Source organism: Delphinapterus leucas, chromosome 9 (assembly GCF_059928025.1).
Source record: "Delphinapterus leucas isolate spDelLeu-1000000601 "Yukka" chromosome 9, BTC_Dleu_Yukka2, whole genome shotgun sequence".
In the NCBI taxonomy this organism is placed as follows: domain Eukaryota; kingdom Metazoa; phylum Chordata; class Mammalia; order Artiodactyla; family Monodontidae; genus Delphinapterus; species Delphinapterus leucas.
In genome coordinates this window covers 24159954-24184349 of record NC_143137.1, presented here as the reverse complement: position 1 = coordinate 24184349, position 24396 = coordinate 24159954, and the positions used below count along the sequence as shown (strand labels likewise).

Sequence of the window (24396 nt, the reverse complement as noted above, 5' to 3'; positions counted from 1 at the left end):
ACTCTCCCCGCAGAGGTTGCCATATCATCTTCTTTGTATTTATAACATATAGTCATTATTTGTGGTAGTTCTGTTCTGTCAAGTCACAAGCACTGAATTAGTGAATTTTGAACCATCGCTCCTGTGAGAAATACTGAGTTAGTTCCTGTGAGCCTCTGGTCACCACATTTTCATCAAGTAATAGATATATGACCTTGTTCTGTGTGCTTTTGTTTAAAGACCTCTTACTTGGGGCTTCCCTGGTGGCTCAGTGGTTAAGAATCCCCCTGCCAGTGCAGGGGACCTGGGTTCGAGCCCTGGTCCGGGAAGATCCCACATGCCGCGGAGCAGCTAAGCCCATGAGCCACAACTACTGAGCCTGCACTCTAGAGCCCGCGAGCCACAACTACTGAAGCCCGCGCGCCTAGAGCCCGTGCTCTGCAACAAGAGAAGCCACCACAATGAGAAGCCCGCGCACCGCAACGAAGAGTAGCCCCCGCTCGCCACAACTAGAGAAAGCCCGCGCGCAGCAATGAAGACCCAACACAGCCAAAAAAAAAAAAAAAAAAAAAAAAGACCTCTTACTTGATATGTAGTCTTGATTCATTAACTTTGAACATATGAGCAACAGCACTATAACTTGTGCCTAAACGAAAATTACCTAATATTTTCTCTGTAGGGCACATCATAACAGCTTTCTTTGTGCTTAAGAAAACTTCATGACTACGCCTGTGGGCCATTTTAAACAGCAGAATCACCACCCAAGAGCCCTGATCACTGCAGTAATTTTCCTTCAGCTTTAATAGTCTGAGTACTTGACCCTAAACGTTTGGTCGAGGGGTCAAGTCCTGGAGTGATCAGATGATCACTCTTATGCTCTTCTGGAGTCAGTTTTTCGTTCTTTTCCCTTTTTGGTAATTTTCACACATGACGTTTACTCTGATAAACTCTTTTGACAACTGGAATGGATTTTTCTGGAATGACACTTTGTGTTTGCCTGCCATATAGTTCCTGCTGAGTTCTTATTTCTGAGTAACTCTGGTTCCTTGACCACCGTGGAGCTGAGCCTTGGGGTGGTGAGGACTTGGCTCTGCAGAGGATCATCACTGGGCTTCTGGCCTCTAGGAGACTGAGCTAGTTCCTTTCTGGTTAGGCTGCATTTGTGCAGGTTACAGCCTTGTGTTCTTTATGTTAAGTCACGACTGTTTTGATTCATAGTTCTCATATCAGATGTTTAATATTTGGGGTTTATTAGAAAGTGCACGGGGAAAACCTGTGTTCTAGTCCTGGTGGCCATCATCTAACTGTGCCACAGTTTGTTGTGAGGATGGAGAGGAGTGGACAGTAGGGAGGGAAGAGAAGAGAGACCAGCGTGCCCTTAACATTTCTTGCGTACCTACTAGGTGTCAGGTACCGTGAGGCATCTCGCTTAATAATCATAACGTCCAGAGAAGATGGCAGTAGTATTGTCCTCACTTATAGATGAGGGAATGTCATCACAGTGTTCGGAATGCTTGTCACTTGAGTTTGTGTTCACACTTAAGACTATCTGATTTCAGATTCATGGTCATCTGAGGCTGTGATTGTCAAGACACTTTGTCAAGTTTGAAGTTAAGAATAAACTTAAGACACGATACTTATTTGCCATGATCTCTGAGGACGGAGGTTCAGAAATCACTTAAGTCCACTCTCCTAGAGAGTGGGTATTTTAGGTGATAAAGCAGGGAAACGAGATCATGGATTATTTCTCTAATTCTTTCTGGTTGAATTCAGTGGTGGGAGAATTTCCATGAATTTGATATTCACTTGTAAACCCCAGGAGGAAATGGTTCTTTTTCTGTGGTACATATACTTACAGTCTTTACTTCAGACCACACTTTGAGCCTTTTTTTTTTTTTTTTTTTTTAAATTTTGGCCACACCCAGCGGCTTGCGGGATCTCAGTTCCCCGACCAGGGATTGAACCTGGGTCACGGCAGTGAAAGTGCCGAATTTCTAACCACTAGACCACCAGGGAACTCCCAAGCCATTTCTTATAAAAACGATATTGGCTATTATTTATTGGGTCTTTTGGCCACCCTCTGTGCCAAGGGCCTTATTCCCTTGTTTAGGTTTCATCACACCTCTCATGGATATTCTGATATACTTATTTTATAAATGAGGAAATTGAAGCTAATAGAGCCAGTGAACTTTCAAAAATCACCACTGACATGGATTTGATTCTGAAACTAAATTCTTATTGCCACTTACCACTGCCCCTTCCCTGATGATAAAGATGAGCAGTCTGTGTAACTTGAAGTGGTCGTCCAGAATTTATTTTTGCTGTGCACGTACCATTTAACCTGCCATAAAACTAGTTTTCATCTCATTCCTTGTCATAGTGTTTTATATCAGAGGCTGGCAAACTGACTCTTTGAAGGGCCAGGTAGTAAATACTTTAGCCTTTGAGAGCCATGTGGGCTCTGTATCAACTACTCAGCTCTGCTGTTTCAGTGTGAAAGCAGCCATATAGACTATTACATAAGTGAATGAGCTTGGCCATGTTCCAACAAAACTTTATTTATGGAAGCTGAAACTTGAATTTCATACTCTTTCCATGTGTTACATAATATCCTTTTTTTTTTTTTTAACCACTTAAAAATGTAAAAACCATTTTTAGCTCATGGGTTGTACAGAAACAGGTGGTAGGGCGGATTTGGCCACTGGGCTGTAGTTTGCCAATCCTGCTTTTTATCATTCTGAAGTTTTCTTCCTTTGTGTCTCCTTTTTGGGTATTCTTTGATAAAATTGAGACTGCAAGTCTGCTTTCCCTGCATATGGTAGTGTTTAATAAGTGTTGATTTGGTTTGGGGAGCCAGCTCATGGAAGCTTTGCTGGCTTAGTGATTTAGTCTCTGACACCTGCTCTGCTGGCACACGGAAATGGAGATTTTTAACTGAGGAAAAGATTTAATCAGTAGGTAACCTCACCTACCGTTTTAACAGATAGCAGCTCCCCAAATGCTTGTTTCTTCCTGTGGCATAGTAGAACCTCAGGTTTGGGGACTTCAGGTCTAGTACTTGCTCTGCCATCAATTTTATTTTAAGCAAAAGTCACTTTAGCCTGTCTCATTTGCAGATTCTTCATCTGTAAAATAAAAGGGCCTTGATTAGATGCTCTCGGTTAGCTGCCCTCTCTCTGCAGGTGATCGTTAGAGTCCCCTTGGGATTTGAACTTGCTTCTTTCCAAACTGAGGCCCAATTCATGGTACAGCTGGCCCTGGATTGTCTCTCCTGAAAGAGCTGGTGCGCCCGGCACAAGTGAAATGGCCTGCCACGAGGCCATGGGCTTCCAGGTCACTGTGCTTGAATGCTGGGCCCTTTCATTTAGGTTTGCCTCTTGCTCTCGCCAGAAAAAGAAAGAAAAAGCCGGTCATGTTGGCGCATATGCTGGGAAAGACCTCCCAGACCACACGGCTTAGGCTCTTCTGGGATTGCTTGCTTCTTGTCTAAATGACGTTTTAATTTTCAAGAGATGATTCTTCCTGTGGAGGCAACAGCTCTGGCTGCCAGGAAGCATTTTTTCTGATATACTAAGATTTTCTCCAATCTCAGTTTTTTTTTTTTAAGTTCTACTTGTGCCTTAATTCCGTTTCTTTAGAGTTTTTTGCTTCATTAAAGTGCACAACAGTTCTTTCCCGTCCCCTGATGGTATTTTTAGGTGGAGAAAACACCTTGTCCAGAGAAGAGTCGCTGGCCTGCTCTTTGTCCTCTAAACATGCAGCCTTTGGGTTGTGGCCTTTGGAGACTTCTGGATGGCATTATGGACTGTTCTTGGTTCTTGGACTGTTAATGATTTTCTTGGTTCTCCTTTCTGTGCCACAGAGGGAAAGGAGTTCATTCTACTTGCTGTGTTGTTTCTCAGAAAAAGCTTGTATTGTTTTTGGCCATCTTTCTCCTTTTCAGGGCTTTGTAGATTTCACTAAAGTTCTGCTTCTTTCCCGTGACTTCTATCTTGTTATTTCTCCAGGACTTGAAAGTTTACAGAAGCCCTTCATTCTGTTGTGAATCCCCATGCCTGAATTTTGGGTCTGAGTCAGCTGCCTTTTAAAAAACCTTTGTTAGTGTTGTTCAGCTAAGGGTCTAATCTTCCTACAATATATGGAAATACCCCTGTGGAAATAGACATTTTATGTCATATTTTTGTACTTCCATATTGGATCTTAATTTTTTTAATTTAAATAAATTCACATACCATAAAATTACTCACACAACTGTTGCCACTGTCTAATTCTAGAACAGTTTTCATTGGTACTTAAAAGAAAAAGAAACCCTGGACTTATTAGCAGTCACTCCCTGTTCTCTCCCTCCACCCTTGAGAACCACAGATCTACTTTCTGTCTCTGTGGATTTGCCTGTTCTGGACATTTCATATAAATGGAATCATTTCAATATGCGGCTTTTTGTCTAGCTTCTTTCACTTAGCATAATGTTTTCAAGATTTATCCATGTTGTAGCATCAATCAGTACTTCATTTCTTTTTATTTCTGAATAATATTCCATTTTATGGTTATACTAGATTCTTCTTATCTGTTTGGTCGCTTGATGGACATTTGGATTGTTTTTACTCTTTTTGGCTCTTATGAGTAATGTTACCATGAACATTTGTGTACAAAATTTATGTGGACATGTATTTTATTTTTCTTGGCTTTGTACCTAGGAGTGAAATTGCTGGGTCATATGATAATTCTATGTTTAACTTTTGAGGGACTGCCAGACGGTTTTCCAAAGTGATTGCATCACCAACAATGTATTAAGGTTCTAATTTCTACACATTCTTGTCAACACTTGTTATTGTCTGTTTTATTGATTATAGCCACCCTTGTGGCTATGAAGTGATATGTCATCGTGGTTTTGATTTGCATTTCCCTTATGACTACTAATAAATGTGCTTACTGGCCATTTGTCTATCTTCTTTGGATAGATATCTGTTCAAATCCTTGCCCTTTTTTTTTTTTTTTTTTGCGGTATTCGGGCCTCTCACTGTTGTGGCCTCTCGCGTTGCGGAGCACAGGCTCCAGACGTGCAGGCTCTGGACGCGCAGGCTCAGTGGCCGTGGCTCATGGGCCTAGCTGCTCTGCGGCCTGTGGGATCTTCCCTGACCGGGGCACGAACTCGTGTCCCCTGCATCGGCAGGCAGACTCTCAACGACTGTGCCACCAGGGAAGCCCCTCCTTGCCCATTTTTAATTGTTGAGTTACAGTATTTCCTTATTCCAGGTACTAGACCCTTATCACATATGTTTTGTAAATACTGTCTTTTCACTTTCTTGATATCGTCCATTGAAGCACAATGTTTTTGGTTGCTTGTGCTTTCTAAGATGGTGTCATATCTAAGAAACCATTGCCTAATCCATGGTCACCATGTTTTCTTCTAAGAGTTTTATAGTTTAACTCTTATATTTAGGTCTCTGATCCTTTGAGTTAACTTTTGTATATGGTGTGAGGTAGAGATCTGGCTTCATTCTTTTGCACGTGCATATCCAGTTTTCCCAGCATAGTTTTGTTGAAAGGTTCTTTCCCAATTATCTTGGCACCCTTTTTGAAAATCAGTTGACCATAAATTTATGAGTTTATTTTGGGCTTCCGTTTCATAACATTTTGGTGTTCATCAGGTGACTGTCCTTATTCTTTATATTGGATCTTCATATTGACAGATATGGCTAAGATATTCTTGTCATAGCTTATCAGGCAGGTATACCTGTTAAGCTAGTCCTCCTTGTAGAGCTAACAAGATGCTCTCAGCTAAGAAGATACGACTTTTAAGCCAAGATGATTTTTGCTCTTGGTGCCGTGAAAAAGAATGCTGATTTTATTGACACGGATTTCTATACCATCACTTTTTTTGCCCTAAGTATAGTGTGGGTAGGTTTTTTTTAAAGTTAATTAATTTAATTTATTTACTTTGGCTGTGTTGGGTCTTTGTTGCTGCGCGTGGGCTTTCTCTAGTTGCAGCGAGCGGTGGCTACTCTTTGTTGCGGTGCGCGGGGCTTCTCACTGTGGTGGCTTCTCTTGTTGCAGAGCACGGACTCTATGCACGCGGGCTTCAGTAGCTGTGGCTTGCGGGCTCTAGAGCGCAGGCTCAGTAGTTGTGGTACACGGGCTTAGTTGCTCCGCGGCATGTGGGATCTTCCTGGACCAGGGCTAGAACCCATGGCCCCTGCATTGGTAGGCGGATTCTTAACCACTGTGCCACCAGGGAAGCCCTGGGTAGGTTTTTGTATAAGAAGTTTTCTATCTTTTGGTGTTCGTGGTCTAGGGGCTTAAGAGTTAAACCAAGTCATTTATCAGTATCTAGTGAAGATTTAAGGTGGTGTTCCTGTTGCTGTGCAGTATTTTAATAGCTGCCCATAAAGTGTTTCACTGTAGGTAAATCTCCCAGTAAACCTGTTAGTGGGTTTGAGCAGTTTGAGTCCCCATTTTCCTTCTCAGCTGGCTTGTTTCAGCCTTTGTCACCATCCAACTTGTGCCCTGAAGCCAGGTCCTCTGAATCACACCACGTCTCTCTGCAGCCTTTATTGTCAGAGATGAAAACTGTCTAATTCATAACCTCAATCACACTGACTCATTTTGACAGCTGTTTTCACAAGCCTCCTGCTGTATCAGGTAGGGCTAAGATCATTTTTCTAGAATATGTCATTTTATTAATATAATTGGATAAAGCAGTTACCATATGACTTGCTTTCTATGCCCTATAAATTAGCAATTAATGATAATTACCGCATCCATGAAAGTTTGCAACATGAATCAGTACAGCTTTGGCAGAACAATTACCCCTGTCTCCAAGAGCAGACATTTTTGTCTGTTTTATTTCACTGAAGTATGTTACTTGCCTGGAACAATGCCTGACATATAGAAGGCACTCAATAAATTTGTGTTGAATTAATAAATGAATGAATAAATAAATGGCTCAATCAATGGATAAAATTATAAGTAATCAACTTCAGATGTCAGGTCTTGTGATTTACAGAGGAAAAATGACTTGTTTTCATGCCATATGAGATACAAGTTAAGTTTGATATATAGACCCTTGGTCTTTTTCATATTTTACTTAAAGACATTTTAAAGGACTTCCCTGGTGGCGCAGTGGTTAAGAATCTGCCTGCCAGTGCAGGGAACATGGGTTCGATCCCTGGCCCTGGAAGATCCCACATGCCGTGGAGCAACTAAGCCCACGTGCCACAACTACTGAGCCCGCGCGCCGCAACTACTGAAGCCCGTGTGCTCTAGGGGCCCACGTGCTGCAACTACTGAGCCCACGTGCCACAACTACTGAAGCCCGCGCACCTGGAGCCCGTGCTGCGCAACAAGAAAAGCCACCGCAATGAGAAGCCTGCGCACCACAAAGAAGAGTAGCCCCACTCACTGCAACTAGAGAAAGCCTGCGTGCAGCAATGAAGACCAAACACAGCCCCCCCCACATAAAGACATTTTAAGTATTTTTCCCCCAGAAGGTCTTTCCCTTGGCTTTATTTGGTGGGGAACCTTAGACAAGAGAAGCCCATTAAATATTTTTATTGAGGAAGAACTTGAATAAAGACTTTTGATAAGTGAGGCAGGTGGAGGGAGTTGAACAGTACTTGGAAGATGAAATGGGAAGAGCAAAAAAGGAGGTGGAGTGTGTTTTGAACTATTTCAGTTCCTATAAATAATAGGAAGGAAACAAATTCTTCCCATACAGATAGGTCTCTTCCTTCCATAATGGTCTGCAGACAGTCTTTTCCTACCTCATCGCCAAGGCTGTGGCCAAATGGATGAGGGGGAGAGAGTTTCAGAGGAAGGATGTAGCCATGCCAGTCCTCTCCTCCTGGGGGAACAGGAATAGCAGTACCTGCCACAGTGAATATCTGTCCTTGTTGCTTGGGAGGTTGACTTGGTGGCTGCTGTTTGCATTTGTATCCTCAATAGTATAAAAGGTGTTGTGCAGCCTATAAAATCACCTCTCTCTAATATTAATTCAAGTACTGACTGTTGTCTGAATGGCATATTTGGTGCAGTAATGCAAAGAAGCTCTGACGGCAGTCTTCAGAATAGCTTTCAGGGCAAGGGGAGAGTGTACAAACGAGGTTTTTCAAAATTCCTTTGTACAAGTTGTTTACTAAAGCCCTTAATGGGCCCGGGATAATAGTTATAGACCCACTGTCCCCCAGGGATCTGCTTTACTAGGTCAAGGCATTAGAGGCAACACCTTGCTGATACTTAGGGGGAATAAGAGGGTGCTCATCAGTCATTCTGTTCTTGAGCTTTTCAGCGGGTTTCGTCAGACTTGAGAAATAAGGATTGTTTCCTAGCCTGGGTCAGTGCTCACTGGTTAGCCAACGTGAGTTTCCAGCGGGGCTTCCCAAGAGGTACTGGGTCTCCTGGGAGTGCTTTATTACTTTTTGTGAAAACTTGACAAAAATCAAGGAATAGCCCTTTGAGACGGGTGCTCTGCTTTGTATGCTCTATGCTCCTCAGTCCCGTTGCGGTCTGTACATGAATGATTTCAAGGCAGTTATTCAACAATGTGCTATTCTCCCGCCACTTGTGAAGAACTGACTGTAAATGAATCATTTCCAGGTTCTTTTCCTGTTCTTCCTTAGGCCCTTCTCATTTCAGGGACACCAACCATCCTGTGCCCTAGTATATCTCTTCTTTGGCTTTGCTTTGTTTGAGGGCTTGTCTTTTTAGAATGTCAGATCCCTGGGATGATGTCCAGGACATGGGTTCTCAAGAAAGGCTGTTAGCAAGACTGTTTGGTTGGAAGCTGTAGAGTTTAATTGCTGGTAACACTCGATCACAAAGGATAAAAATGAAAAGCATGACTTGTAACTACGTAAGGAAGACAGTCTTTTGTTATGTGTGTCATGGTGTAGCCAGGGAGGAACCATTTAGACCAAGGTATATATGCTTGAGGTATTGGGGATAATGAGATGTTAATCTTAGCACTAATTTAAAAAAAAAATGGACTATGTATATTTGTTGGACTATGTAGATTCATACAATGCAATACTGTACAGCCACAAAAGTGAATAAACTAGTGTTCTGGCATGAATGAGTTTCACCCAAAAAAAGGGCAAAAGAAGCAAGTCACTTGTCTACACTTTTGTCTACACACAGTAGACTCAGTTTATAGAGTTCAGAAATAGGAAAAACAAAACCACCATATTGCATAGAGATGTATACGTAAATGGTAACACTGTACAGAAAAGCAAGGAAGGAGGGGTTATCACAATGGTCAGGATAGTGGTGGTGGTCAGGAGAAGGGGCTGCGAGTAGAGAGGGACACAGGGGATCCAAGGTTCTGCTAGTGTTTTGGTAATTAACTTGGGTGGTGGTTACATAGTTGTTTGCTTCTTATTCTTTAAGATGTACATATATGTTTAATGCACTTCTGTATTTATATTAATAATCCACGATTTAGAGCATGAGTTAAGGTGGAGAGGTGAGGGAGACAAGTCAGCTAAGCAAATGCATATCGAAGTGGCTTCCTTCATATTCCTTCCTTTCTTCCTTTGAGTCAGCTTCCTTTCCAAGGACTGTTCCCTTTACAGAAAACTCCGTGGTCTTGTCTGCCGCGGAGTTCTGCATTGGCAGGACTCTCCAACCTTCTATCTACTAACTTTTCATTCAGCAGCTTTTTCTTGTTTTGAAGGTGGGATTGAGCCTTTCAGCTCTAGTGAAGCCAGTGCTCAAGGCTCCCTGTTGATTAAATCGTGCCTCGCTGAGCAAAGAATTTGAATAGCTTGGGCGATGATTCTCATGTTTTTCTGTGTGCCGTCTCTTCTCTTCTCCCACGTGAAATCCTTTCTTCTTACCCCCGCAAATATTTTAAGTGAGCTTTAGAGCTCATTCCATAGTTGCCAAGTGGGTTTTACGCCTGGCATCCTTCAGAGAGAGAGGGAAGGATCTGCTGGATTTGGGAGCTTTAAGGTGCTTCTTCGATGCCCCTGTTGTAATCACCGAGGGCGTGGGGTTTCTAGATTCTCTCTTCTGTATTTCTCTCTTAGCCTAGAGTCTGAGCACTGTCTACGGAGGAAGTGGGAGCACTGGGCTCTGGCTGCACTGCCTCCATGTTAGCCCTGGGCATCCTCGGCTCCTTCTGGCTGGTGTGGCTGGCGTGTCGGGGCTTCTTCCTTCAGCTTCCACTTTTCTCTGGCCTTCTTCCATTGCTTGCCTTTTCCACCGTAGAACAGCACGTGTGGATGGAGACATTAACTTCTTAAATACTGAAAAGAACACAGGTGGTGGTCAGCTTGCTGGGATGAAATTACAAAGGTTATCTCCATGTCTCGCATGCCTCTTCACCCTAGTCTATTTTGAGTCTTCTATCATTTTGTGTAATTCTTATTTGTATTGCTGGGTCAGTCACTTCAGAATCTAGCCCAAGGTTTTATGTAGGTATTTCTCTTATAAACTTAAAAATAGTCTTGTTCATTCAGTCATCCAGCAAATATTTGAGTGCCTTCAAGAGGCCGAGTAGTTTTCTAGATGTTGGGGATACAGGAGTGGACCATCTGTATTGTGGTGATGTTACCTTTAGACGGCTAATTTCTCTGTTTTTCCCCTTACCTAGGTCCTCTCAGGGTGTGCCATCATTGTGCGCGGGCAGCCTCGTGGTGGGCCTCCTCCAGAGAGGCAGATCAACCTTAGCAACATTCGCGCTGGAAACCTTGCCCGCAGGGCAGCTGCCACACAACCTGATGCAAAAGACACCCCGGATGAGGTAGGTGCTTCCCCTCCCAGAGGCTGTGGACCCAGGTTATAGCCCAGTCTCCTCCTTGACTGCACATTTGATGTACTCTTTCTTTTCTGTATATTTCAAGTTTTTTTTTTTTTTTAACATCTTTATTGGAGTATAACTGCTTTACAATGGTGTGTTAGTTTCCGCTGTATAACAGAGTAAATCAGCTATACATAAACATATATCCCCATATCTCCTCCCTCTTGCGTCTCCCTCCCACCCTCCCTATCCCACCCCTCTAGGTGGTCACAAAGCACTGAGCTGATCTCCTTGTGCTATGCGGCTGCCTCCCACTAGCTATCTATTTTACATCTGGTAGTATATGTAAGTCCATGCCACTCTCTCACTTTGTCCCAGCTTACCCTTCCCCCTCCCCATGTCCTCAAGTCCATTCTCCACGTCTGCGTCTTTATTCCTTGCCTGCCCCATGGTTCTTCAGAACCATTCATTTTTCTTTTAGATTCCATATATACGTGTTAGCATATGGTATTTGTTTTTCACTTTCTGACTTACTTCACTCTGTATGACAGACTCTAGGTCCATCGACCTCACTACAAATAACTCAATTTTGTTTCTTTTTATGGCTGGGTAATATTCCATTGTATATGTGTGCCACATCTTCTTTATCCATTCATCTGTTGATGGACACTTAGGTTGATTCCATGTCCTGGCTGTTATATATAGAGCTGCAATGAACATTGTGATACATGACTCTTTTGGAATTATGGTTTTTTCAGGGTATATGCCCAGTAGTGAGATTGCTGGGTCGCATGGTAGTTCTATTTGTAGTTTTTTAAGGAACCTCCATACTGTTCTCCATAGTGGCTGTATCAATTTACATTCCCACCAACAGTGCAAGAGGGTTCCCTTTTCTCCACACCCCCTCCAGCATTTATTGTTTGTAGATTCATTGATGATAGCCATTCTTACTGGTGTGAGGTGATACCTCGTTGTAGTTTTGATTTGCATTTCTCTAATGATTAATGATGTTGAGCATCCTTTCATGTGTTTGTTGGCAATCTGTATATCTTCTTTGGAGAAATGTTTATTTAGGTCTTCTGCCCATTTTTGGATTGGGTTGTTTGTTTTTTTTGATATTGAGCTGCATGAATTGCTTGTAAATTGTGGAGATTAATCCTTTGTCAGTTGCTTCATTTGCAAATATTTTTCTCCCATTCTGAGGGTTGTCTTTTGGTCTTGTTTATGGTTTCCTTTGCTGTGCAAACGCTTTTAAGTTTCATTAGGTTCCATTTGTTTATTTTTGTTTTTATTTCCATTTCTCTAGAAGGTGGGTCAAAAAGGATCTTGCTGTGATTTATGTCATAGAGTGTTCTGCCTATGTTTTCCTCTAAGAGTTTTATAGTGTCTGGCCTTACATTTAGGTCTTTAATCCATTTTGAGTTTATTTTTGTGTAAGGTGTTAGGGAGTGTCCTAATTTCATTCTTTTACATGTAGCTGTTCAGTTTTCCCAGCACCACTTATTGAAGAGGCTGTCTTTTCTCCATTGTATATTCTTGCCTCCTTTATAAAAAATAAGGTGACCATATGTGCGTGGGTTTATCTCTGGGCTTTCTATCCTGTTCCATTGATCTATATTTCTGTTTTTGTGCCAGTACCATACTGTCTTGATTACTGTAGCTTTGTAGTATAGTCTGAAGTCTGGGAGCCTGATTCCTCCAGCTCCGTTTTTCTTTCTCAAGATTGCTTTGGCTATTCAGGGTCTTTTGTGTTTCCATACAAATTGTGAAATTTTTTGTTATAGTTCTGTGAAAGATGCCATTGGTAGTTTGATAGGGATTGCATTGAATCTGTAGATTGCTTTGGGTAGTATAGTAATTTTCACAATGTTGATTCTCCCAATCCAAGAACAGGGTACATCTCTCCATCTGTGTCATCTTTAATTTCTTTCATCAGTCTCTTATAGTTTTCTGCATACAGATCTTTTGTCTCCTTAGGTAGGTTTATTCCTAGGTATTTTATTCTTTTTGTTGTAATGGTAAATGGGACTGTTTCCTTAATTTCTCTTTCAGATTTTTCATCATTAGTGTATAGGAATGCAAGAGATTTCTGTGCATTAATTTTGTACTGCTACTTTACCAAATTCATTGATTAGCTCTAGTAGTTTTCTGGTAGCATCTTTGGGATTCTCTATGTATAGTATCATGTCATCTGCGGACAGTGACAGCTTTACTTCTTCTTTTCTGATTTGGATTCCTTTTATTTCTTTTTCTTCTCTGATTGCTGTGGCTGAAACTTCCAAACCAATGTTGAATAATAGTGGTGAGGGCTTCCCTGGTGGCGCAGTGGTTGAGAGTCCGCCTGCCGATGCAGGGGACACGGGTTTGTGCCCCGGTCCAGGAAGATCCCACATGCCGTGGAGCAGCTGGGCCCGTGAGCCATGGCTGCTGAGCCTGTGCATCCGGAGCCTGCGCTCCACAACGGGAGAGGCCACAGCAGTGAGAGGCCTGCGTATCGCAAAAAAAAAAAAAAAATAGTGGTGAGAATGGACAACCTTGTCTTGTTCCTGATCTTAGTGAAAATGGTTTCAGTTTTTTACCATTGAGGATAATGTTAGCCGTGGGTTTGTCATATATGGCCTTTATTATGTTGAGGTAAGTTCTGTTTATGCCTACTTTCTGGAGGGTGTTTATCATAAATGGATGTTGTATTTTGTCACATCTATTATGTCACAACTTTCTGCATCTATTGATATGATCATATGGTTTTTCTCCTTCAATTTGTTAATATGGTGTATCACATTGATTGATTTGTGTATATTGAAGAATCCTTGCATTCCTGGAATAAACCCCACTTGATCATGGTGTATGATCCTTTTAATGTGCTGTTGGATTCTGTTTGCTAGTAATTTGTTGAGGATTACTCAACAAATCAGTGATACTCACCTGTAGTTTTCTTTCTTTGTGACATCTTTGTTTGGTTTTGGTGATGGTGGCCTCGTATAATGAGTTAGGGAGTGTTCCTCCCTCTGCTATATTTTGGAAGAGTTTGAGAAGGATAGGTGTTAGCTCTTCTCTGAATGTTTGACAGATTGCTCCTGTGAAGCCATCTGGTCCTGGACTTTTGTTTGTTGGAAGATTTTAAATCACAGTCTCAATTTCAGTGCTTGTGATTGGTTTGTTTATATTTTCTATTTCTTCCTGGTTCCGTCTCGGAAGGTTGTGCTTTTCTAAGAATTTGTCCATTTCTTCCAGGTTGTCCATTTTATTGGCATATAGTTGCTTGTAGTAATCTCTCATGATCCCTGTATTTCTGCTGTGTCAGTTGTTACTTCTCCTTTTTCACTTCTAGTTCTGTTGATTTGAGTGTTCTCCTTTTTTTTCTTGATTTCTGGCTAATGGTTTATCAATTTTGTTTATCTTCTTAAAGAACCAGCTTTTAGTTTTATTGATCGTTGCTATTGTTTCATTCATTTCTTTTTCATTTATTTCTGATCTGATCTTTATGATTTCTTTCCTTCCGCTATCTTTGGGGTTTTTTTGTTCTTCTTTCTCTGATTGCTTTAGGTGTAAGGTTAGGTTGTTTATTTGAGATGTTTCTTGTTTCTTGAGGTAGAATTGTATTGCTCTAAACTTCCCTCTTAGAACTGCTTTTGCTGCATCCCGTAGGTTTTGGGTCATCGTGTTTTCATTGTCATTTGTTTCTAGGTATTTTTTGAGTCCCTCTTTGATTTCTTCAGTGATCTCTTGGTTATTTAGTAGTGTATTGTTTAGCTTCCATGTGTTTGTATTTTTTACAGTTTTTTTCCTGTAATTGATATCTAGTCTCATAGCATTGTGGTCGGAAAACATACTTGGTACGATTTCAATTTTTTAAAATTTACCAATGCTTTATTTGTGACCCAATAGATGATCTATTCTGGAGAATGTTCCAGGAGCACTTGAGAAGAAAGCGTATTCTGTTGTTTTGGGATGGAATGTCCTATAAATATCAATTAAGTCCATCCTGTTTAATGTATCATTTAAAGCTTGTGTTTCTTTATAGCAAAGCTATACAGGCAAAATCACACAAAGAAGCATACACACACAGACTCACAGAAAGAGAAAATGGAAAAAAAGATATATATTAAAAATAAAACAAGGAAGAGAGCAACCAAATCAATAAACAAATCTACCAATGATGGTAAACTCTAAATACTAAACTAAGATAAACATAAAACCAGAAATAAATTAGATGCAGAAAGCAAACCCCCAAGTCTACAGTTGCTTCTGAAGTCCACCGCCTGAATTTTGGGATGATTCGTTGTCTATTCAGGTGTTCCACAGATGCAGGTCCATCAAGTTGATTGTGGAGATTTACCCCGCCACTCCTGAGGCTGCTGGGAGAGATTTCCCTTTTCTTTGTTCGCACAGCTCCTGGGGTTCAGCTTTGGATTTGGCCCCGCCTCTGCATGTAGGTCGCCTGAGGGCGTCTGTTCTTCACTCAGACAGGACGGGGTTAAAGGAGCAGCTGATTCGGGGGCTCTGGCTCACTCAGGCCGGGGGGAGGGAGGGGTATGGAATGCGGGGCGAGCCTGCAGGGGCAGAGGCCAGCGTAACGTTGCACCAGCCGAGGTGCGCCGTGTGTTCTCCCGGGAAAGTTGTCCCTGGATCACGGGACCCTGGCAGTGGCAGGCTGCACAGGCTCCCCGGAAGGTGGGTGTGGATAGTGACCTGTGCTTGCACACAGGCTTCTTGGTGGCGGTAGCAGCAGCCTTAGCGTCTCATGCCCATCTCTGGGATCCGCGCTGATAGCTGCGGCTCGCACCCTTCTCGAGCTCATTTAGGTGGTGCTCTGAATCCCCTCTCCTCGCACACCCAAAACAGTGGTCTCTTGCCTCTTAGGCAGGTCCAGAATTTTTCCCAGACTCCCTCCCGGCTAGCTGTGGGGCACTAGCCCCCTTCAGTCTGTGTTCGCGCAGCCAACCCCAGTCCTCTCCCTGGGGTCTGACCTCTGAAGCCCGAGCCTCAGCTCCCAGCCCCGCCCGCTCCGATGGGTGAGCAGACAAGCCTCTCGGGCTGGTGAGTGCCGATCGGCACCGATCCTCTGTGCGGGAATCTCTCCGCTTTGCCCTCCGCACCCCTGTTGCTGTGCTTTCCTCCGTGGCTCTGAAGCTTCCCCCCTGTCACCCCCCATGTCTGCCAGTGAAGGGGCTTCTAGTGTGTGGAAACTTTTCCTCCTTTCACAGCTCCCTCCTAGAGGTGCAGGTCCCGTCCCTATTCTTTTGTCTGTTTTTTCTTTTTTCTTTGGCCCTACCCAGGTACGTGGGGAGTTTATTGTCTTCTGGGAAGTCTGAGGTCTTCTGCCAGCGTTTAGTAGGTGTTCTGTAGGAGTTATTCCACATGTAGATATATTTCTGATGCATTTGTCAGGAGGAAGGTGATGTCCACGTCTCACTCCTCCGCCATCTTGAGGTAGGCTCCCTATTTCAAGTATTTTTATATCACAGGATTGATGACAAATCAACAGTGGCTTGCTTCAGTTTATACATTCACTACCTTTAATCCCAGTAATCCCAGTCTCTTTCCGTCATACACTTTCCCATAGGTTTAGAGCCTTTTCAGGTTTATCAGTGTTTCATGCCTCTTTCTCTGGAAACAGGTTAGTACATTTCCTAGGTAGTCTCCGCTGTTTGAGGTTGGCATTAGTTATGTTTGAATTCTTCATTTACCTTCAAAATTCAGAAGGATGCACAGTGAAAAATCTAGCTCTTCTCCCAGGAGACTACTGGTGTTACGGCAGGCTTGACTCTCCAGAGGCATTTATCACCTATACAAGCAGACACTCATTTTCTTTTCTTTCTTTCTTTTTTTTAATTGAAGTATAGTTAATTTACCATGTTGTGTTAGTTTCAAGTGTACAGCAAAGTGATTCAGTTATATGTATTTCAGATTCTTTTCCATGATAGGTTATTATAAGATATTGAGTATATATAGTTCACTGTGCTATACCGTAGACACTCATTTTCATAAATGGTAGCATAGACTATAAATGTTAGGAATGTGCCTTATTATAGATTCTTAATCTGGGATCTGTGTCCTAAGGACGTCTGTGAACCCTATGAAATTGTTTGCAAAATTTTGTGTAAACATGCATTTTGAAGGGAGGAAGTTATCAGTTTCTTAGGGCAACTTTTGGTTCAGTAGTTGTCAAGAACCATGTGTTATGGCGATTTGACAAGCTTCTGAGCTTTTGTTCCACCATCCCCTCCAGCCCCCTTCTCCCACATCTCTAATACCTGGCCACCTTGCCTTCTTTGTGGTCTGCCTGGGACTCCTTAAGTTACCTCTCCAGGCAGCTGCCATGAGTCTTCTTGGCTCCTGTACTTTGAAACATCAGTTCTTGTCTCTTCTTCAGTGGTGCTTTGGCTATCAAAAATGAAGTTTCTGGATTCTAATTATTTGTCTTTTGCCTCAGCTTGATGATGATGGGCAAGTTGGTACCTCAGCTTCCGTCTGCTGTTTTCCTCCCATGGAAGTGCGGGGAAAAAAGCAGCTCACGGGGTTCTTTCATTTAAGGAAAAACATGCAGTTTTTTTCATCTATAATAAAAAGCATTTTGTTTGAATTAAGAAGGTAGTAAAGCAGTGTTATAGGAAATAGAGACAAATCACCCCAAATTCTATCAACAGCAGTTAGATTCTTGGGATAATGACTAAATAGACAAAATCAGTTATTTTCCATTGGTCCTCTGTCAGTAAGCACAAGTATTGGGTCACTCTATACCTCAGGGTTGTTCAATGAGGATTAAACAAGATAATGCGGAATGTTTAGCATGGGCCTGTAAGCTACTTAACAAATGTTAGCTGTGGTAATCTCTAGTGCTATTTAATTTCTGCTACTACAGACATTTCTCGTACTGTTAGTCCAAGTGCTGAAGATTACATCTCTCTCAGCACTTTTCAAATTTTGGGTGCTAAGTGCTTTTCTTGATCAACGTTTTGAATAGTTCTTTCCCTTTCAGTTTTGTGTTGTGTAACAGCTTGCCTGCTTCTAAGAGGAGAAGAGTGTTGACCCTGGTTGGCTAGAGCCAGTCAAGTTCATTTCCACAGAAGGAAGAAGCAGTGTTGCCTGTAGGGAAGAAGGGTTGGGTTTTAATTTTCTGTTTTGTGGATGAGAATCAAGGCCAGTTGGAGCTTGTTCTGAAGTATCTTAGCTGTAGCCTATGTAACAGTACAATAAAATCTTACCAGAACTATCCCACCTGAAAGAATACCATGTAATCTGATCCCTGCTCTCATTGGAGTTTCATATATTTATACAGCCTAGTGGTTTTTGTCTCTTCCAGAGCAACTCAGTTTCTCCTAGTAACTCTTCAAAGGTCCCTGTCACATGAAGTATTTGAGAGCTACAGATTTCACCCTTCGTCAGCCACAGTCACTATTTCTGTGTGCAGTAATCTAGTCTCTCCTTGCCCTGCTGTGATTTGGTTTTCCCCCCACCATGCCCTTGAAGGTGCTCTGGCTCAAGTTAGCAGTGACGCCAAGTGGTAACCCAATTCCAGACACCCCCGCCAACCTCCAGGCTTTTATCGAGACCTAGAGATTCTGCCTCTTTCAAAATCTCTCTTCTCAAAACTTCATTACAATTGCTATTGTTCTTTGTTCAACTCTGAGAGAGTGCTTTGTTCAACTCTGGAATATTAAGATAACAGTCTTTCTGCCTTCATTTTCCTTCCCTCTGATTCTTTCTCTGTATGCTCTCAGATGTTTTTGAGATATAATGTCATTTTTTTTTCCCTGGCTCAGTATTACTGCCAGATACTTCAGTGATTCCTCATTACCGCTGGACAAATTTAAATGCCTTAGCCTGGGTTACAATCCCATTTGTGATTTGACTTTTAGTCTTCTTTTACTGAACCCCTTCTGGGATGCTAAGTCCCAACCCTGAGGAAGTGTTCGGGTCTCCTAACAGGCCACCTGAGTCCTGCCTGCTCATGCCTTGGCTCAACCGCCCCTTCCAGCGGAAGCTCCATCTCCTCCTTGTGCCCCGGTGATTCATCCTCTGGAGAAGTCACACCTGACATCACCTTTCATCATCCCTTTTTTGTGCTGTCACCCTATTCCATGTTTATATGTCTCTATATTTGGTTGTCGGCTCCTCGAGGGGAGGGACATCTGTGTTTTTCTGCCTCGTCAGTGCCTGACACAAAGCAGGTGTACAGTGAATAATGAGGAAAAGAACCCGAGCGTCTCCTTTTGTGGATCAGTGGATTGTGGAATGTAGCACTACTTTCTCTCTGGCTTTCTGTTGTTTTGGAGCATGTCTAGTTTTGTCACATTCAAACAGAGTCAAGGACATGATTGCTTATTTGCTTCCCTTTGTATCACTGTCCCAAATATCAGGCACTTGATTATTCTCCGCCTTCTTTCATATCTGCTTTCAGGGAAACTTAGCTCTCTCCTAAGTCCCATGACAATAAAAGCAGCTCTGCTGTGTGTCCCCAACCATACTGCCCTGTTCCAGCCTAATCCCCAGCATTGCCTAGCTACTCTACACAGCCTAGATAACTGCATTGATGGGCACTGTGGGAATTATATATTTATTTCCCACAGATTTCTTGAGCTCTCATTGTATGTGAAGCTGTATGTTGGTTTCATGTGAAATACAGAAATGAATGTCACAGTCGTTCTACATTCAGTGGAGCTTTTGAAAGTTGGGGTGGTGGCGTGGTTGCAGCAGAGAGGGGTTAATTACATGCGCAGGTGGGACAGTGGGATGATCGAGCACTGGGCCAAGTACAAAAGTAGCTAGCTTTGAGGGTTTACATTGTTGTGGGATTTAATCTTGTTTCAGTAGTTTAGGAGTCTACCTGGTGCAAAGAAAAGATGGGAATTAAAATTCCATTTGTCGTGGTAGACACCAGAACCTTGCATGGGTCTGGGAGTGGGGAGCAAGCTGCTAGATCACCTGCCATTGGGCATTCTAAAGGGAAGAGGCAGTTTTGAGTCTCAGCTACTTAACAGCCATTGCTTCCTAGGTGGAACTCTGGCACATCATTTGACCAGACCAGTGATTCTTCCTATTGGGTCATTGTGGCCCTAATGTGATGAGCGCTTTGAGTCAGTTTCTGTATACGTAGGGCCGTTCTGGGAGGCTCTGCTGGGACGGCCTTCCCCATTAGGTAGCCCTCTGCTGGCTGTGCTCTGTGTGGACACCTGCGCAGGATTCTCTCCTGGAGTGCTCTGTTGCCCTCGGCAGGAGTGATGCGGTCACTCGCTTTCCCGAATCTTCTAATCGTCTCTCTTCATAGCTTGTATCTTGTCCATTTATTGAATTTGCCTGACTCTGGATGGAACACAACTTGAGAAGGCTGGAATATTAAAGAACCTAGGCTACCTTTCTCTAGGATAAGGTGTATGTCCTTTTCAGGACCTCCAGTGTAGCTTTCTCTTATTGCCCAGTGACTGACCAGCTGTAAAACATGAGGTCCTGAGAGAAGGGTGCTCCTTCCTCAAGCCTTAAAAGCTTTTAGTAATTCTGCCTAGTCGGTAGAAGTTGGAGGTTTCCCCACAGGGGTTAGCTACTTCCTTGTGAACTGACCCTTGATAAATGAATTTTTACCGAAGTCTTGCCTTCCTTTAGGAGTACTTTGTTTTGTCAGAGCTTTGCATTTAGGAAAGCAGTGTTTTACTGAATTTTAGGTATTAGTGTATTACTCAAAACTGAAGCCTAGACATTAGATCTATAGCTGAGGATGTTTTTAGAGTAAGTGGATCACTAAGGTGATAAAAATGTATGAGGCTGTGTTAATTGGTTTAGTACTGTTTCTGTGATGTGGCTGGTAGTTGGGCTCATTATCAGTCATCATACTCTTTGGTCACAGTATCTGTTTTCATTATTATGAATGAGGAGAGGGGTAGAAATGGGAGATTAAAATGTGGTGAACTCCATATTGCCATTGAGTGATTGGTTCTTTTGCTTGTTGGCACTTTGAAGAGAGCGCATTAGATGAATGAGGATAAGCTTGTTTTTGTGTCTTCAAGAGCACTTACTCAGGATTAGTTCTTCCTAGAACTATCCACAGTTGTCGTTCTCTAACAGTACTGGTTTTGTGAATACAAGCCCAGTGGGTTGGTAGACTGCCACATTTAAACTGGTTTCTGGTTTCTGGGAAGTCATGGATGTTTTTCTTCTAGAAAAGCTTCTTGGCTAACCCCATGGAATAATCTTCATGGACTGAAAAGGTTGGCAGGCGCTTCCTTTTCAGGTCACTGATACACTGTTTTGCCTTTACTATGTGTAGTCCATGTTCTGTGGCTCCAATTGGTGATAGACATATACCACTCTGCCCTTTTATACGCTGTATTGTTCCTGCACACGAACTTCTGCAGATCATGTACTCCTTGAGCTCTTACCTCTCCTTCCTCATTTCTGTTCTAAGGGAACTTGGGGCACTGAGCTAGGTCCAGACTGTAAATTCAAGTGCTAGTGACTACTGACTATGACAGTGCTGCTTCAGAGGAGACATCTCCCTTTGTCTGTACTATCCCAAAGTGATGGGGTAAAACCATCCCTTTGCACAGTATCTTTTTATATATATATATATATATATTTTTTTTTTTTTTAATTTTTATTTTTGGCTGCTTTGGGTCTTCCTTGCTGCGCGCAGGCTTTCTCTGGTTGTGGCGAGCGGGGGCTACTCTTCATTGTGATGCGTGGGCTTCTCATTGCTGTGGCTTCTCTCATTGAGGAGCACGGGCTATAGGTGCGTGGGCTTCAGTAGTTGCAGCTCGCAGGCTTTAGAGCGCAGGCTCAGTAGTTGTGGCGCACGGGCTTAGTTGCTCCACGGCACATGGGATCTTCCCAGAACAGGGATCAAACCCGTGTCCCCTGCATTGGTAGGCGGATTCTTAACCACAGCACCACCAGGGAAGTCCCTGCACAGTATCTTGCGATCACATGCAGACTCTGTACCCATTGTGGATGTGTGGCTCACTCCTTGTATCTGGGTCTTTAATGAGGGACAGGGAAGAACCACCATTGTCAAGCTGATCCCTTACCAGCTAGACAGTAGACAGTAGACAGCAGACAGCTGGAGAGTAGACAGTGATGGGGGTGATGGAGGGGTGGGCATGGGGGGAACTCCTAGTGCTGGTGTCTGGGAAACCATGATGCCTGTTTTTAGGGCTCGTGCTAGTTAAACCAACTGTTCGATCTGCCTTTTTTAGGAGCCCCCTAAGCGTATGATCCATGTTGTGTATGTTTCATTTTTATATTCTCCTCAGGGCCTAGTGCATGGCCAGGCTATTGAAGGAGTGAAGTTGCTTGGATGTTGATTGTGTCGTGTGACAACTGCCTAGTTCTTGAACACGTTTATTTTATCTTTCAGCCCTGGGCATTTCCTGCTCGAGAGTTCCTTCGGAAGAAGCTGATTGGGAAGGAAGTCTGCTTCACGATAGAAAACAAGACTCCCCAGGGGCGAGAGTATGGCATGATCTACCTTGGAAAAGGTGAGTACCAAGGGGGAAAGGTACATTTTTCTCCAAGTCTGAAGTTCCTCCAAAGACTGGTTTTCGTCTGGCGGAGGCCGCTCTGGGAGGGTTGGCTGTAGGTCTCATTGGAAGTGCACAGAGCTCGTGGCACGTAGGTGCCCTGGTACTCCTGCTCCTAGTTTACTCCTGTGCCCGCTTTCCTGGCTTGGTTTAGGTGTGCGTGTAAGCGTAAAATTATTTTCCCCTGTATTTAGGCTGTCAGCCTGTGGAACTCATTGGCTCTGTGCTTCTAGGTCAGATGCTAATTGAATTCCTATAGATTTCCTATTGCATCTTCTGTTTGCTTTATCTATCTTGTGGCTTTTCTTCTCCTCCTAGGGACTCTCTTTAGGAAAGGACGATTTGTTTAGGGCTTGTGGTTTTTTGTAAGCCACATGACTTGGAATGGAATGGAATGGAAAGAACACAGGCTTTGGAGTGGTGTAGGTGTGGATTCCTGGCTCTTCTACCATGTACTCTTACTTAACCCGTAACTGAACCTTTCTAAGCCCTAGTTTCATTTGTAAATTATAGAGAGAGTTTAAAGAGATGCTATGTGTAAAGCATCTCACTCCGACAGAGAATGCACTCAATAAATATGTGTGTGTGCACACATATGCCTGTTGTTTAGCTGGGCCGGATAGCTTATAGGATATTAGGTGTTCTGGTCTTTTTTGCATTAGGTAGAGGGAGAGTAAGATTGCACAGTGGAGTTTGAACAGAAATAGGACATTGAAAGAATTGGTAGAATGTTTTCCATAAAGCAGTCAGATGAACAGGAACACTTATATTCATCTGGATTATTTGGGAGCAGACACCTTTTAAAGTTTCCTGTGATTCTTGATAAACTGGCCTTCTAACTGAGCTGCTTTAGATAATCTATTTGCCTTGGGTGACTAGTAAGCTGGAAGTAAGCAAGCAGGGTATATGATAAGGCTAACAATATCCTTTTAGGATTCTAAGTGTAGAGGTCTTAGACAAGTGAGTTGTGGATGACCTTGGAGCCTTCTTGTCCAATTTACCCAGTAGAGAAACAGCCCTTTTAGCAAATGGCTATCTGCATCCTGATTGGGAAATTATAGAAATATATGGAATCTTTTCAAAAAGAGAAGTAAATAAATGTGCCTTTTACCCATAATTCAAATAATATAGTAGGTAATAAAACACTTGAGCATTATTGTTGGAGGGCTACTGGCTAGAAAGAATGTAAGACAAATAGAAGTGTACTGTCTTCAAAATGCAATTGTTCGAGAATTTCATTACCCAAAATAATACAATTCTGTAAGAGCTGGTCAATCTTCTGTTACCAGACAAGAGACCTCACTGGACTATAGAACATTTTTTCGGTACAGATATCTCTATGGAGAGACCGCCTATAAGTGTTCATTTAAATAACCTTAGTCTCCCACTATAAAAAAGTCTATTTAAGGTAAGAGGAGCTGACATTTAAAATTGTTTTTAGAAAGTTTGTTTTTCAAACTGATGTAAATTACAGAGTGGATGTAATTTAGCATGTTAACGTACTAGTGTGTTTAATAGAATCTGGCGCATACAAGGTGATTGATAAATAATTACTGAAAGGGGCTTCCCTGGTGGCGCGGTGGTTGAGAGTCCGCCTGCTGATGCAGGGGACACGGGTTCATGCCCCGATCCGGGAAGATCCCACATGCCACGGAGCGGCTGGGCCCGTGAGCCATGGGCGCTGAGCCTGTGCGTCCGGAGCCTATGCTCCGCAGCCGGAGAGGCCACAACAGTGAGAGGCCCGCGTACCGCAAAAAAAAAAAAAAATTACCGAAAGAATGATTGAAATCATCTACATCTTTCAGTTTTAAAGGCTTAAATGGCTGAAAGTTTAATATTTTCACTCAGATACTTTAACCAACTCTCACTGTCAACTGTAATGAAACAGTGCCTTAACTAATTAATTAGTGTTCATATATTTAGCCTATTTTATGGCTACTCTCTTTTCTGTCTTTTGTTCTTTTTTGTTTAGAAAAAAGATTTTCTTTTGCTATATGTAGATAGATAAATAATTATTTAACTATAGTTGATTTACAATATTGTGTTTCAGGTGTGTAACTTCAGATTCTTTTCCACTATAGGTTATTATAAGATACTGAATATGGTTTCATGTGCTATACAGTAAATCCCTGTTGTTTATGTGGCTACTTTTTTTTTTTTTTTTTT

The 24396-nt window shown here is 42.5% G+C and overlaps 1 protein-coding gene across 2 annotated transcripts in view; it reads left to right on the top strand.

Moving 5' to 3' along the window:
• SND1 (staphylococcal nuclease and tudor domain containing 1) overlaps positions 1-24396 on the top strand; it is a 418829-nt gene that overhangs the window by 18881 nt on the left and 375552 nt on the right. For both annotated transcript variants that reach the window (XM_089917436.1, XM_022581894.3), the window contains exons 2-3: positions 10571-10720; positions 22068-22188. In XM_089917436.1, the coding sequence (XP_089773562.1) occupies positions 10571-10720; positions 22068-22188 (271 nt within the window). The remainder of the gene's footprint in view (positions 1-10570; positions 10721-22067; positions 22189-24396) is intronic.